Source organism: Meleagris gallopavo, chromosome 21 (assembly GCF_000146605.3).
Source record: "Meleagris gallopavo isolate NT-WF06-2002-E0010 breed Aviagen turkey brand Nicholas breeding stock chromosome 21, Turkey_5.1, whole genome shotgun sequence".
In the NCBI taxonomy this organism is placed as follows: Eukaryota; Metazoa; Chordata; class Aves; order Galliformes; family Phasianidae; genus Meleagris; species Meleagris gallopavo.
In genome coordinates, this window is record NC_015031.2 from 5,167,826 (window position 1) to 5,182,026 (window position 14,201).

The 14,201-nt window shown below is 45.6% G+C and overlaps 1 protein-coding gene across 1 annotated transcript in view; it reads right to left on the minus strand.

Annotated features, from left to right (window-relative positions):
- RNF43 (ring finger protein 43) overlaps nt 1-14,201 on the minus strand; it is a gene marked incomplete at its 5' end in the record, with an annotated part of 54,060 nt that extends 39,859 nt beyond the window's left edge. The window contains one exon of the mRNA XM_010721928.2: nt 14,052-14,201. Within this exon, the coding sequence (XP_010720230.1) occupies nt 14,052-14,201 (150 nt within the window). The remainder of the gene's footprint in view (nt 1-14,051) is intronic.

Genomic DNA, 14,201 nt, shown 5'->3' on the forward strand with positions numbered 1-14,201 from the left:
CTGGATCAAATGGAAAGTCTGTCTCCCTCTGACAAGGGCTAATACCACATGCCTAGAGAAAAGGACAAAATGGGGACACGTACAGTGACGTGGCTGTGAAAACCCTTCCAGTGCCTGCAGACTCATGGCTCAGACACTTGGTATTTAATCAGCTCAGACATACTGTTCTTAAACAGCAATGATTTGGGTATTCACTGATTTTGCTGCTCCACTTACAAATGAGGAACTGTAAAGAAACTGGTAAGTGCAAACTTCTGAGGAACCCTGAAAATAAAATATGAACGCTGCATGAAAACTGTTCCTGAAGAAGATGTGCTAAATCCTTAACAAACTCTAAAAAGAATGACTGCTTCATATGGCCAAGAGATAACAAGGCTGCTGCTGACTTCTGCAGATAAATGGGATCTTTCTGCCAGGTCACAGGCAAAATCTTCCTGACTTCCTTTCAAATCTGTGTTAACATAAAAATGGCCAAAAATAAAAACCGTCAGCAGCTTTCATTAGGTTCTTCAGGACTTTTTTTTAAGTCCTACATGAACTTTAGAGAAGCACAGGGATATTCTCACTTAATTCACAAAACATCTAGCAGAGTTTATAAGATATTAAAAATCTCTCGAAGCACTTAATGAAGTCAGCAGTATTAAATAAACATAAGGAAGCTTGCCTTCGTGGAAACATCAGACTGCTCAATGTTTGCATTCATCTTGTTTACTCAAACCATAATCAGTGAATCACAGAATCATTATGATTGGAAAAGACCTCTAAGATCACAGAATCATAGCATGGCCTGGTTGAAAAGGACCACAACGATCATCCGGTTTCAACCCTCTGCTATGTGCAGGGTCACCAACCACCAGACCAGGCTGCCCAGAGCCACATCCAGCCTGGCCTTGAAGATCCCCAAGTCCAACCCCACCCCACCTCACCATGCCCACTGCCCACGTCCCTCAGTGCCACATCTCCATGGTTCTGGTACACCTCCAGGGCCAGTGACCCAACCACCCCACTGGGCAGCTTTGCCAATGCCTCACCTCTTTTTGGAGAAGAAATTGATCACAATATCCTACCTGAACCTGCCCTGGAGCAACTTGAGGCCATTACCTCTCATCTCACCACTGTTATATGGGAGCAGAGACCAACCCCCAACCTCATCACAGTCTCCTTTCAGGATGCTGCAAGGAGCGATAAGGTCTCCCTACACCTCTTCCAGAATATCCATCCATATACAACTCAGGTTTAATTTCACTTTTTTTCCTCCTCATAAACAAGACATAAGGGTCAGATTACAAGGAGAAAAAAAAAAGAGGTTTACCATGATTAAGCAGTCTTCTTTGAGGTTCACATTGTTAATATGCACATATTCAGTAAGCAAGAATATGCAGCCTGCAACTTGTCCCAACCACAAGACTTCAGTGGTAGCAGAGAAAGCAGTCGGTGTAGATTTACACTACAGATCTCAAAACAACCCAAAGACAATCAAGTTATCTTCTTTTCTTCTTCAGCTGACAGTCCATATGCATATTCCGAAGGTAACTCCAAGCAATAATTCCCCATCTGTCTCTCCCCACACGCAGATAAGGGCAGCTGGGAGTCTCAAGTATTATAGAGCAGCCTGCAAACCACAATCTGCTTCACTGTTTGGCATAAGTCCTGGAAGCATCTGCAGTGGCACGGAGCTTCATGGGACTCCACAACAGCTCTGCAGGTGTCAAGAATGGAGCCATTCTCTACTCTACAGAAGCTTTTATACAATTTGACCTTTGATGGAACTTAATGACAGCCGGAGGCACAAACATTTAGATGGTATCCTAACATCTCCAGATACAATATGTTATGCAATTACCAGTATCACTGCACTTCTGTATCTCCTAGTTCATGACACAAATGAACTGAGGCCACCTGATGAGTTTGGTTCTGCACAGATAGAAAACAGACAGTCTGCTTGACATCAATGTCTGAAGAAACGTGCCGCCGTCCCTGAAGGTCTGGGGGGAATGAAGGGTTATTTTCTGGCTCCAGTGAAACATAGATAGGACCTCAGGAACGAAAAGAAAAAAAATTATCTTGGGAAGGAGGCCAAAAGACAGTGGATGTTAGACATCTAGCAGGAGGGTCTTTCTCGCTCTCTGGCAGAACTTCTTGCTACCAGAAAAATCACATTTAAGAACACGGTTAGAGATCAGCAAGATGCCACAGGCTCGTTTTATTGCACTGTCGGGACTGTGAGGCCCTGTGTAAGGCTCCAAGCTGGGACAGAGATCAACAGTCTTTTACCGCAGCTTCATACAAAATTCTAGGGGCCAAAGAAAACTGAAAATGCTTGCTCAGGTATCTGCACTGATGTAATTCATACATTACTGCTCATCAGTACGAGTGAACAATCCAGAACCACTGAAACACAGGTCTTAGGTAGGGAAACAAGGCTGAAGAGTCTTCTGACATCAGGTTATTGAGCATCAAAGTCATGAGTTGGGCATCCAGAGAATGGACTGACTTCTGGGTGTCACACTGGTAACTCTGGCTTTAGAATTACCACAGCTTGTGCAAGGCAGACTGAAGTGCAGGACAATCTGACTTTACCTTCTAGTAGGCTTTCAGGGGAAGAGAGTCTCTGTCTGATCAATTAACCCTTCAAGAAAAAAAGTAAATTTTGCAAAGCCTCTAGCTTCTGCAAGCTGTCTCAGCATACATTTTCCCACATTTCTCGCTTGCTTGCTGGCTGAAATGATTTTTTACTACTGTTATATTCAGCATTCCTGACAGCTGGGTTGCCACCTCACACACTGGATTCTCTAGCTCCACGGCTTCCAACGGAAAGGACGAGACCTCAGGATATCTTGACATAATCTGACCATAAAGACCTTGAAATGAAAGCAAGCTGTATGACTGGCAAGGGTTTGAAACCGTTTTTGACTTCAACACACCAACTGGTCTCCATGGTGACCAAATACTCGATGTTCTTGGGTTACTGTGATTCATTCCCTAGGCAAGAAGTCACCTGTCACAGCAGTACCTTGAGACAAAAGTTCCTGAAAAGGGCAGAAAGCTACAAAATTAAACAGAACACACCTGATTCTTGTTCCCTGGCAGTGACTGGGTGGTTGGGCATCGGTAACAGCTGGACAGAAAATCTGTGCCCGAAAGTGAGAACATCAATGGTAGAGGGTAGACTTCAGTGGCAGAACCAGGAGGAAGAAGTGAGTCCCCTGGTTACAGACTCAGCATATGCCAATGATTTGATATGACGGCCAAAGTATCAAGGGCATCAAATGCAGCTTAAGATCACAGTTGAAAGCCATGTTTGAGGGGATTTGTAGTAATGGATCCTGAGAAACTGTATGGCACCTTCTGCGTGAGCAAATAGTTGAGCTCACAGTCTATAGGAGATGGTGAAGGAAGCATGGATTGCAGCTTTCCTCAGACATTTGCCCAAACAGAGCATAAGGTTGAGTGGAAAGGCTGGTGCTGATGGTGTTGGGCTTATTTCCGGAACAGCAGAGTGGCTTCAGACCAAAAGTCCATCGAGCCCCTGATGTTTGCTTGGACAGTTGTCAACAATGGATTCCTGATGAAGAATGTAAGAACAGGACAAGCACGTAGGGCTTCTCCTCAGAACACAATCCAAGCCTCCTGCAAGCTGCATTTTGTAGTCTTTCTTGAGACAAAACTGATAGTTGCTATTTAATATTTATTAGCCATTGATGGAATCTTCTCCCATCTCTTCGTGCCAGAGGGTTCTGAACTTCTGTAAACTCTTACCATCCAAAAGCAGTTCCTGCAGCAAGGAATTGCACAGGTGTACAAAGCAGCATTTTTTGTTCCTTTTGAACCCATCCAAGCAGCTTCACATGATGCCCCACTGCTTTCCCACTGAAAGAGACTAACCGTCAACCCCTATTCACGACTGTAGATCTTCTTCATATAACCTCTGGGCTGCCTCTTTTCCAGCCAGAAGAGCATCAATCCAGTAAGCTGTTCCTTGTATGAAATACTGCTGCAGCATTTTAGTGGTGTGAGGAACAGAACCTCACACACCATTCCATATGTGGCTGTATCATGGATTTATACAGGACTATAAAGTTGTTCTTTTTCCCTCCTCATTCCATTCCCCACATTATCTTCTTGACAACCACCAAGCACTATGCTGACACTTGCATGGAACAATCTATTCAATTAACAAGATATAGTTTCTAGGTGGTAACGGACCACTTTGGACCCAGCGCTTTAATGCAGAGTGATGACTGCTTTCCTGTCTGCACCTTCTTAGTCTCTCTGGGTCTTTTGCAAAATCTCCTGGCTGGTCCTAACCTTCATTACTTCAAACAAGTTAATGGGTTAGAAAGCTCTAAAACACTACCAAGCACTCAACTTCCATCAGCTTTTTCCATCTGCTTCCCATCTTCTTTGGAAAGTTATTCTATATTCTATGATTTCAGGTTTTGGACCAAAGTTTTGGATAAGCAGCTTTTTATTATTAGTTTTTAAACAGATCCACCTACTAATTTCCATATCAACCATGTACTGTACTGTTACTCATCTTCTCATAATCATTTAATCAGTAGTCTTCTTATTACACATCTGAGTTTCCTTTGTTGAGGGCATTTTGGGAACTCAGCTGGATCTTCTGCTCCCTTATTACTATTACAGTTCCTGACAACTTACTCCATGTGGATTTTACAGCACGCTGGTCAGGATGGAGCCTGTAGAAAAGCTGGTATCACATCAGCCACCTTCCCGTGGTTTTAAATACAAGTTTATTAACACAGTTAATAGTTCAATTATTTCATCCTCCACAACTCTTGGGTGAATACCTCCTGACTGAGAATGCTAATTTTGTCTATCTACATCATTATCTCATCTACAGACATTTCAGCTCAAGACAGATGAAAGCACAAAAGGAATTGCATTCATTTTTCTGCTGCCCTGAGCACATCTTTTGTACTTCAGCACAGGTCCTGCAGATGGCCTGGCAAGCTTTATGCCTCTGATGTGACTGAAGAGAATCTATTATTAGTCATTCTATCATTTGCAAATAGTTTTTGTTCTCCTAACTCTTTTCATTATGTTTTACATATTTTTAGCTTGTTAGAAGCCAGAACGACCCTTCCTCTTTTACTCATTTTATCCCTCTCTTTTTTTTTTTCCCAGGGTTCTTTCACATACCTTCTTACCCTTATGTTTAGGTACAGCAGATCTCGCTTTATCATTTTTCAGGTATTTCTTGAGAGGTACATTTGATCTTAATTCCTTCCTACTGCAGTGCCCTAAATATCTTCAAGTCAGCTGTCAGGATGCAACCCTTAGTTGCCTTCCTAGATTCTTTTTAACAAGCTCACTCAGTCTTATGTAGCTCCCCTTTCTGAACTAAAATCCAGCTGGGAAAGACATACCGGCTTCTCTCAGCATCCTTGCAGGAACCAAACATGTTTGCAGTTTTATGTACTGGTAGCAATGAGGAAGACAACATACAGAGAAATAAGAAAAAAGTTGTTCTGAGCAAAAAGTGAGATGAAAACATTAGGAAGAAAGATAAAAAATCCAGAAAGCAGATGAGTAGAAAAAACAGCTGACTGGAACTATGTGAACTGGGATGTCTTTAAGCTTATGGGCTTGTATGAATGAGAACAGATGAAACAGAAAGCAGGGGGGAGGACAGAGACATCAATCTGTGGGAATAGGGCCATATTTGGACAGACACCTCTGGTGTTGGCATTTAGGAACATACCTGTACCCACAGCAGGAATAAAAGAGTAACCAAGGTACGGCATGGCAAGTGGAAGAGAGGAAACTCTTTTTCATCTCTCAGGAATCTTTCCTCAGCCTTTGTCTTCACTGGAGCTACTCTGCTCTACTAGGGGACTTCAAGGAACTTGCAAGGAGAACTGCCTCATGTCTGCAGGAGCACCAACGGCTCTTCATCTCCCATACCCAAAACCAATCTTTCTCTCCTAGTTTCTGCAGTGATGCACAAGCAAACCTATGCAAATCCACCCAGCTGAACAAAGACCCCATGAACAACAGATGCTGAAATGCTTTGGAAGTAGGCAGTCTATTTTCTCATGTAATTTTGAACTACAATTCACATATCTTTTGGCAAAGCCACATGAGTTTAATCCCTCAAATGTTTTACTTGTATTGTAAATTAAGAAATCATAACTGAGCTTTATAGAAAAACTTTAAATTCGTTTCAGAGTTTAGGGCCAAAATAGTATTTAACTACCTTGACAGAATGTATGCATATGACACTTCTGCAGCTGTCCTGACACTGAGCACTGTGATGCACATTAGATTTACCCATCTGGAGATCGAATTGCTGAACAAAAGAGAAATCACAGGGCCACTAATGCCCTTAACTAGTCCCTTTAGGGCTAGGGGGAGAAGGCACATGATCTGCTAGAATGATTCATGTCTCAAAATGCAAGAGAAGATGGTATGCACCCAAAGTTTCTGATAATCTGAGTGTGGTGGTGGTGTGGAGAAAGGGACTCCAACCTCAAATCTGGCAATCTGCTCTATCTTGTGCCTGGAAGCACTGCATACAGCCAAAGCATTTGTAAAACAATATTCTCTCTACTACCTTGAATACCGACAGCATGTTGTAGCATCTTGTTTTTAGGGAAGGCCAATCCCTGATGCTCCCAAAAAGGTGAAAACATCCCAGAACTGCTCTTGTACAACTCTGCACAGATGGAGAGAGAAAAGTTCCCTCCTGACCCATGCAGGCATCAAGCCAGGAGCTCTGAAGCATGAGATGTGATTACAGTTCCTCAGTGCAGACAGAAAGTGTTATAGGCGAATGAAAGGCTGCACAACTTTTTGTTCTTTGCAGGATGTGAAGTACAGGAAAAATAAACAGATATTTTCAAAAAATCACGGAGCTCCAAGACAGAACCGATCACCACGAGCATCCAGGCCACTTGTGCCTCCTGTACAGCCAGTCCTCCTGCCATGTCTAATCTCTTTTTGAGGCTTTAGAATTGAGAGAAAACTAAAATTTCCCCTGGAAACTTACTATAACCATTAAGTATATGTAGGTTGCTCTGAAAGTAATGCCTCCTATTTACTTCCACGGAAACAACAGATACAAAAAGCACAATAAGACTATTTGATTGAGCAAATTTTCAGCTACAAAACACTGAATTACAACACAGCCACCACCATTAGCTGTGCATTTCCACCAGTGATGCCACACTTGTCAGAATCTGCACCAGTGGAGGTGACCCCCATTGCACAGCTGCTATGACAGTGTTGTTGTTAGGAAATGTTGCCTACGCAGTCCTTCTGTCACTGTCCTGAACAAATGGAAGCCAAAAGGTGCCACATCTGGACTATACAGTGAGTGTGGTAGGACAGACCAGACAAGACTGGCAACATGCTCAGTGGTCTTCAGTCTGGTTTGAGGCCTGGTGTTACTGTGTTGTCTTCTTCTCTGGCCTGACTCTGGGAGTTCAAGCCTTCCCTTAGTCAGCATTGCATTGCAGCAGTCAGAGTTGATAGTTTGTCTGGGTCCCAGGAAATCCAAAAGGATCCCCCCTTTCCTATCCCAGAAGACAGTGCACATCACTTTACCCACTGAGGGCTGCATCTTCAACTTTTTCTGCAACGGGGAATTCATGTCACCACTCCATGGAGGGCTGTTTTGACTCCAGCTCTCATCACTGGTAATCGTGTAATCCAGGGAACTGTTACCTTCGGCCTCCTATTGGTTCAATGGATCTTGACAAACCTGCGTATGGTTCTTTCTGTCCCTGTGTGAGCATTTATGGGACCCACCTGGTGCAAACTCTGTGACACTCCAACACTGCCACCACTGTTTCTGACGCACTGAAGCCAATACTCAGCTCTGTGCACAGCTCCCCGATCACAGTCCATCAATGTGTACAGATGAGCTGGCTGAGATGCTCTTCATTTGGTGATGTGACAGCTGTGCACGGTCGTTCAGAACGTGACTCACCTTTCATGGCACTGCTGAAACGCTCCACCCACCCCTCACTGTGCCCAAATGCACTGGTTGGTCTCCATCAACTCAGCAAGCATCAATGAATGTCAGTGGGTACCATTTCTTCTGCATGGAGGAATTCATTGCATATCTTTGCTTCCACGTCAGACTGCCTCCCTGCTACCGTCTGTCACATGGCAACAAAATGTAATGGAATACTGGTGGGAAGTTTCAGCCTCTGCTGCTGTACCACCAACATCCACCTCAGACATTGTGGGCTGACTCCACAAAATAGAAGACAACACTTTCGGAGCAGCCCTTGTACTTACAGTGAGAAATCTATCTGCTTTATCTACGAATTTTGAGATAACTGTGGATGTAACACCAATACTCTATTGATAGTTTTCAGCTACCAGGTCAGCCTATGTCACTGCTAGGCTGCTCTCACTCTTCCCTTATAGGCATCCCTACATAGAAACAGATAAATGGACACACATCTACAGCAATCATCACTTTGCAATCTGAAAAAGATGAAAATAGTTGAGTTCCTTAAGCAGCCCATTCTGCAGTTGGGATCACTTCTATGGCTCCTCTTTGAACCCATCTTAACCACATCCTTTACACCTGGGTACCAGAACCAGGTAAAGCACTCTGCAGTCATATTACTAAAACTGAATGTACAGAGAGGATAACTTCTATCAGTGCTTAGCATTTGCAGAGAGTGCTACGTACCCCCATGAGAAGATGCTCAGCTTACAAACCCACCTTGCTTACAAACTCCCATTTTGTGTATTTGATTCCTGCCAATTCCCCCTATGTGGGTTTTATGATACCGAAGACAGCTGGATCTGAAAACCAAACTCCATCACAGGTTTTCCACTGTAGTTGTTTAATATGTAAAATTTTCTTGGTTCTGGATGAAATAAAAGACTTTGGGGAAAGCCCACTGAAAGCTTTAATGCACTTCTGAGAGCACTACACATGGAATGATACAAAGATTGTAATAAAAATGTATGTCCCAATTTTTGTTTAAAAGCAATCCCCACAAAACGGAGCCCTCTTTGCTGACACAAAGCTTGCAAGGTTTGCATTGCTTGGATCGTTCTGAAAGCTTCCAGTGAAAAAAAAGGAATTCACGTGCAATTCAGAATGGCCACTCATCAGCTGCATGTGATGCCCACCCAACAGTAAGCACCGTGGAGGCTCAGAAGGGAAATAAATTCTCTCTTGTAGCCACAGCCCTGCTGCCAGCTTATCTTTGGGAAACGTCCACTTGCTGCTGGGATTCCTTCCAGGATGAGGTGCGTGGCCAGGAGTCCTCGGGGCTGCCCCCTGCCCTGCCCACACTGCCCGTGCTCTAAAGGCAGCATGGAAGGCCAAACATTGCTCCTAAGCTCAGCTCTGCAGGTGGATTGCTATGGCTCACCTTTCAGGTACACTTCAACTATGTTAATGCCAATGACTTACACTGTACCAACCCTACAGTGTATACAATGCCAATCCTGTACTAATACTTTGTGCCCACATTTCAAATGATCCATCTGGCCCAAACAGTTTCTTGACCACTGTCACAGAATCACAGCATCACCAAGGTTGGAAAAGACCTCCAAGATCACCCAGTCCAATGGCCCAACGCACTTTCACTGGGCCACAGTTGCCTTTGTAACTGAAGGCTCTGTCCCTTTCCTAAGACTACTTCTACCTTTTTGAGCCGAATCCACATCCCACCCAAAGGCATTTCTCTCAAGCTGTAAGAGCCGTTCTGTCTGTTTCACTTTTCTGCAGTTCCAGTTCTGAGAGTTGGTGGCAGAGTTTTACTTTTGGGTACTCAGACAATGAATTTTTTCATACCACAGTCAATACAAGTGGCTCAATTACTGCAGCCTTGAATTAGTTCTTGTGCATTACTTCACGCTAAGTCAAGAATATCCTTCTGTGTACTCTAGTACTGGCTGTTCCAAGAGGCAGAAATTGCCTCTTTGAACTCACTCTTTTTGTGCTATCTGACCAGCTTATTCGCAGGTAATTTAAGTCCCCATTATCATTCGGTTAGACTTTCCCACTTCTTTGATCTCTGTCAACATTATGCACTTAACATCCTTTTGTTGATCCAGGAGCTGGTAGTATATAAAGACTACTAATATATTTACCTTCTTATGGGCTGGGAGTGTAACCCTCTACAAGCAGCTAAGTAGGCCATTGTAATTCCCCAACAGCACTGTGCATTGCAACATAGGAAACTCTCTCCACTTCTGAGATGGTTATGTTGGATTCATCCTACCGAGGCCCTGAGCCTCTGGGGAGCCCATTCTGCTGTCAAGCTTTTTTTCTGCAGTCATAAGCCAAAACAGTGCACTCAGTAGGTAAATGAAAGTTGGCTTTCTCATGCAATCACCTAATTATGTAACTGCTAAGCCTGTCTGGAAAGGAAACAAAGTATTGGGGACTTGTGATAAAGTAGGACTTCTGCTACCTGATTTTTTCCTGCATGCAGGCATGTGAGGTGGTTGATCACTGGGTTGCCTTCCTTGCAGTGAGGACAGCAGTTTATTTACCTCTTCTCAAATGTTATTTTTGGGACTTTTTCAACATTTTAATGTTATTTCCAAAACATCCGTGCAGAACCAGAAAGAGCTCCAGCACAGGAGCAGTTTGCAGCCCTGCCTGTGGCACCGGGTTTGGAACGTGATGATCTGTGAGGCCCCTTCCAACCCAAACCATTCTATGATTGACCCTACCAATCCCAGCTGCTCTGTGCTTACCAGCAGCACCATCCTTGTACGTATCAGCAAAATTATCAAAAGCAAAGGTTGTGGAATCTGCCTTAGCAATCACTGGATGGGAGCTGATCTGAAAACAGCTGCACCTGAGTGCATACTGAGCCCTTGCTGCTGCAGGATCCCCAGTAGCAAAGATCCAAATACATTAGCAAAGATCCTTATGGCCCACTGGTCTGAAGGGTTTGGTCCTTACATTTTGAATACAGGGACTTCCCTGGGCACAGGCTATCACAGTGTGACCCACACCTCCTGCCATCTGGAAACTGCCAGCGCACACACGGTGCCTCTTCTCCTCTGTTAGGCAACAGTTAATGCTCAGCATGCAATAGCCGAGCAAGCTCGTGCTCTGAACAAGCTGGAAGATGATTTCTGAAAGAAAACGAAGGTGTTGGTTTTTTGACCTATAAAGCCTGAAGTGGCTCTGCCTACTTGAGAAATTCCTCTCTCTTTGCATCATCCCCGAGCCTGGCTCCAACACAACACTCCAACTTCACCACTGCTCTGCGACCCAGAGCTGTAGAATGGGACCCAGGGATGGCCCAGAGAGCTGGGGCAGGTGGGCATGCTGGGGTCACTCTGCAGAGAAGGACAACAGCTCTAAAGGTGGTTCCTGTGACACAGTAAGCCTCCATAGATGATCCTGCCTGCCCAGAGCTGTGGATTTGCCATCCCTGAGGCACCCCAGGCCATGGATGGGCTACGGGCAGCTTGAGCTGGGGGGCACCCAGCCCATGCAGGGATGGGGCTGGGGAGGCTGTGAGGTCCTTTCCAACCCAACCGTGCTGTGATTCCATCATTCTAAGCTCTGCAGTCTGCGTGCTGTGTGATGTGTGTGAGGACGGAGCACATTGGCATAGCCGAGATGACCAATCCAACGCAAAATAAACAAGACTTCTTACTTCAGTAACTGCAGAGATACCTGAATTGCACACACAGAAGGAACGACGGTGGTACGTGTGAGCAGGCTGAACTTCCAATGAGATTTCCAATGACATCAAAGTGAAGCATGCGCCCTGTAACATCCTTACAAGAGCGGGATGCTGGCAACCACACACAAAACAAGAGTTCCCAGTGTGTATTTAGCACCTCACTGCTTAAACGTGAACTGGAAATAGTTTCTCCTGTTAATCATAGAATCATAGAATCACCAAGGTTGGAAGAGACCTAAAAGATCATCCAGTCCAACCGTTCACCTATTACCAATAGCTCCCACTAAACCATGTCCCTCAACACAACATCCAGTTTTCCTTGAACACCCCCAGGGTCGGCGACTCCACCACCTCCCTGGGCAGTCCATTCCAGTGCCTGACCACCCTTTCTGAAAAGTAATACTTCCTAATGTCCAGCTCGAATCTCCCCTGCTGTAGCTTGAAACCATTCCCTCTGGTCCTATCACTAATGACACGAGAGAAGAGGCCGACCCCCAGCTCACTACAACCTCCCTTCAGGAAGTTATAGAGAGCAGTGAGGTCTCCCCTGAGCCTCCTCTTCTCCAGGCTGAACATTCCCAGCTCCTTCAGCCTCTCCTCGTACGGCCTGTGTTCCAGACCCCTCACCAGCTTTGTTGCCCTCCTTTGAACACGTTCCAGGGCCTCAATGTCTTTCTGCAGTGAGGGGCCCAAGACAGGACACAGTACTCTTATTTTCACAGATAATAAGAAGTACACAGTTTCACAATAAGAAGTACACAGTGCTTCTTATTTTCAACCATTGCCCTTTGGGTCTCAGACTTTGTCTTCCCAAGGGATCAGGATCCCAACCCAACACTCATCAGTGCCGGCCTACACAAAACAAACAGATGAGAACAGCATTCTGCAACCCTCTATCCTTCCAAAGATGGTTTTAAAGAATGAAGTTCATTCACCAAACGCTGCATTTTGTGGCTGAGAACGGACAACCCTTCCATGGTTGGTGCTCAGGGTGGGCTCCCGTGGCCGCACGTGACACAAAAGCACGTTTTGCATCACCTCGTGTTTGGCTGAAAACAGCCCAGCGTCACACAGGAGAGGTTATCGCCTCCTCGTCCCGAAAAGGTCCACGCTCTACACTTTGCGCTCAGTTGCAACACCACTGTAGTTTTTGTAAGGAATAAATATTGACTTTCCTGGACATTGCCTCACAACACGGCGGGACCTTGAGAGCATTTGTCCAAGATAGTTTTTACCCCGGTAATATAACTTTATAACATCGCTTTCATTCCGATTAGTTCAAAAGGCCCTGCGAGCAGGATCTACAAACGTCACCAATTATCTGTTTTCATTGTCAGCCACATGACCGTGTTAAGGCTGCCTTAGTGGCGTTTCTTCTCCTGCAAGGCCTGCTCAGAACTTCTGATTCTAATTTAAATCCAAAGGTTATCAGCTTCATTAAGACTCTGAAAGCCGAGCCTGGAAAACCTTCAACGTTAACGCAGGCTGCTCTGTCAGTTTTGGTTTTCAAGAGTAAAGCACATGGCTGATGAGCAAACAGCCATCGGAGTACAGAGATCAGACACCGAGCTCTGAGCTCACAGCATCCGCATCCACGGCAAGGTGCCCAGAGGCTCTCCTTCCATAGCAAAGAGCAGAAACCAGCATCCATTTCACTGAAAAACACGCACGGTGGTGACACCCCAGAGGCACCGCTGGACGGGTGAAATTCAGCTTCCAGCACTACCGGCAGACTACAGCCAGCAGGGTCAGTGCTTCTGCTGGGCAACACCTGGAGGTGTATTTGGCTGCAGCAGAACCCAGCTACGTGAGCAAAGTTTTATAGATTTCCCACAGTAAAAATAACCGTGTTTTGGTCAGATGCTTGGTGCCCAACATGTGACTCGAGCAACACACTCAGCTTTATAACATCAATTAAGATAGGTGATAATCGCCATGCAATCGACCGGCCGCATCCAAAATTAACACTGCTGCGCACGGAGCGAAGGACCCACGCTTACATAAGCACTGGGGCCTGAAAGCACAGCACGGTGAGAGAGCAGCAGCACAAAGGGGAGGGTCAGGATGGGTATTGGGAACATCTCTGAAAGAGCAATGCTGCACTGCACAGCTGCCCAGGGAGGTGATGGTCACCGTCCCTGGAGGTGTTCCAGAGCTGTGGGGATGTGGCAGCGAGGGACGTGGTTACAGGCATGGTGGGATGGCTTAGGCTTGGATTTGGGGATCTTTTCCAATTGTAATGATGCTTCCATGGAACAAAGTGGTGGACAGCTCTCATCAAAACCATCTTGTGTGCGTGCAGCCATAAAGCCAAACACGTTAGTTGGGAAGCACGGAGAGGAAGAGGGGTGAGGAGAAGGGTGGGAGCATGGAAGGACGCAGGTGAAGCACAGCTGCCCCTACCTGGAGCAGCTTTCCCTCGGCGGGAGTGACCTCGGCCACGCTGGCAAACTCCCCCTCCAGCACGATGGGCTCCACCTTCAGCGGGATCACCCTGATGATGGCCTTCTGCACCGCCGCCCGCTCCGACTCGACGGCCGCCGCCAGCGCCGG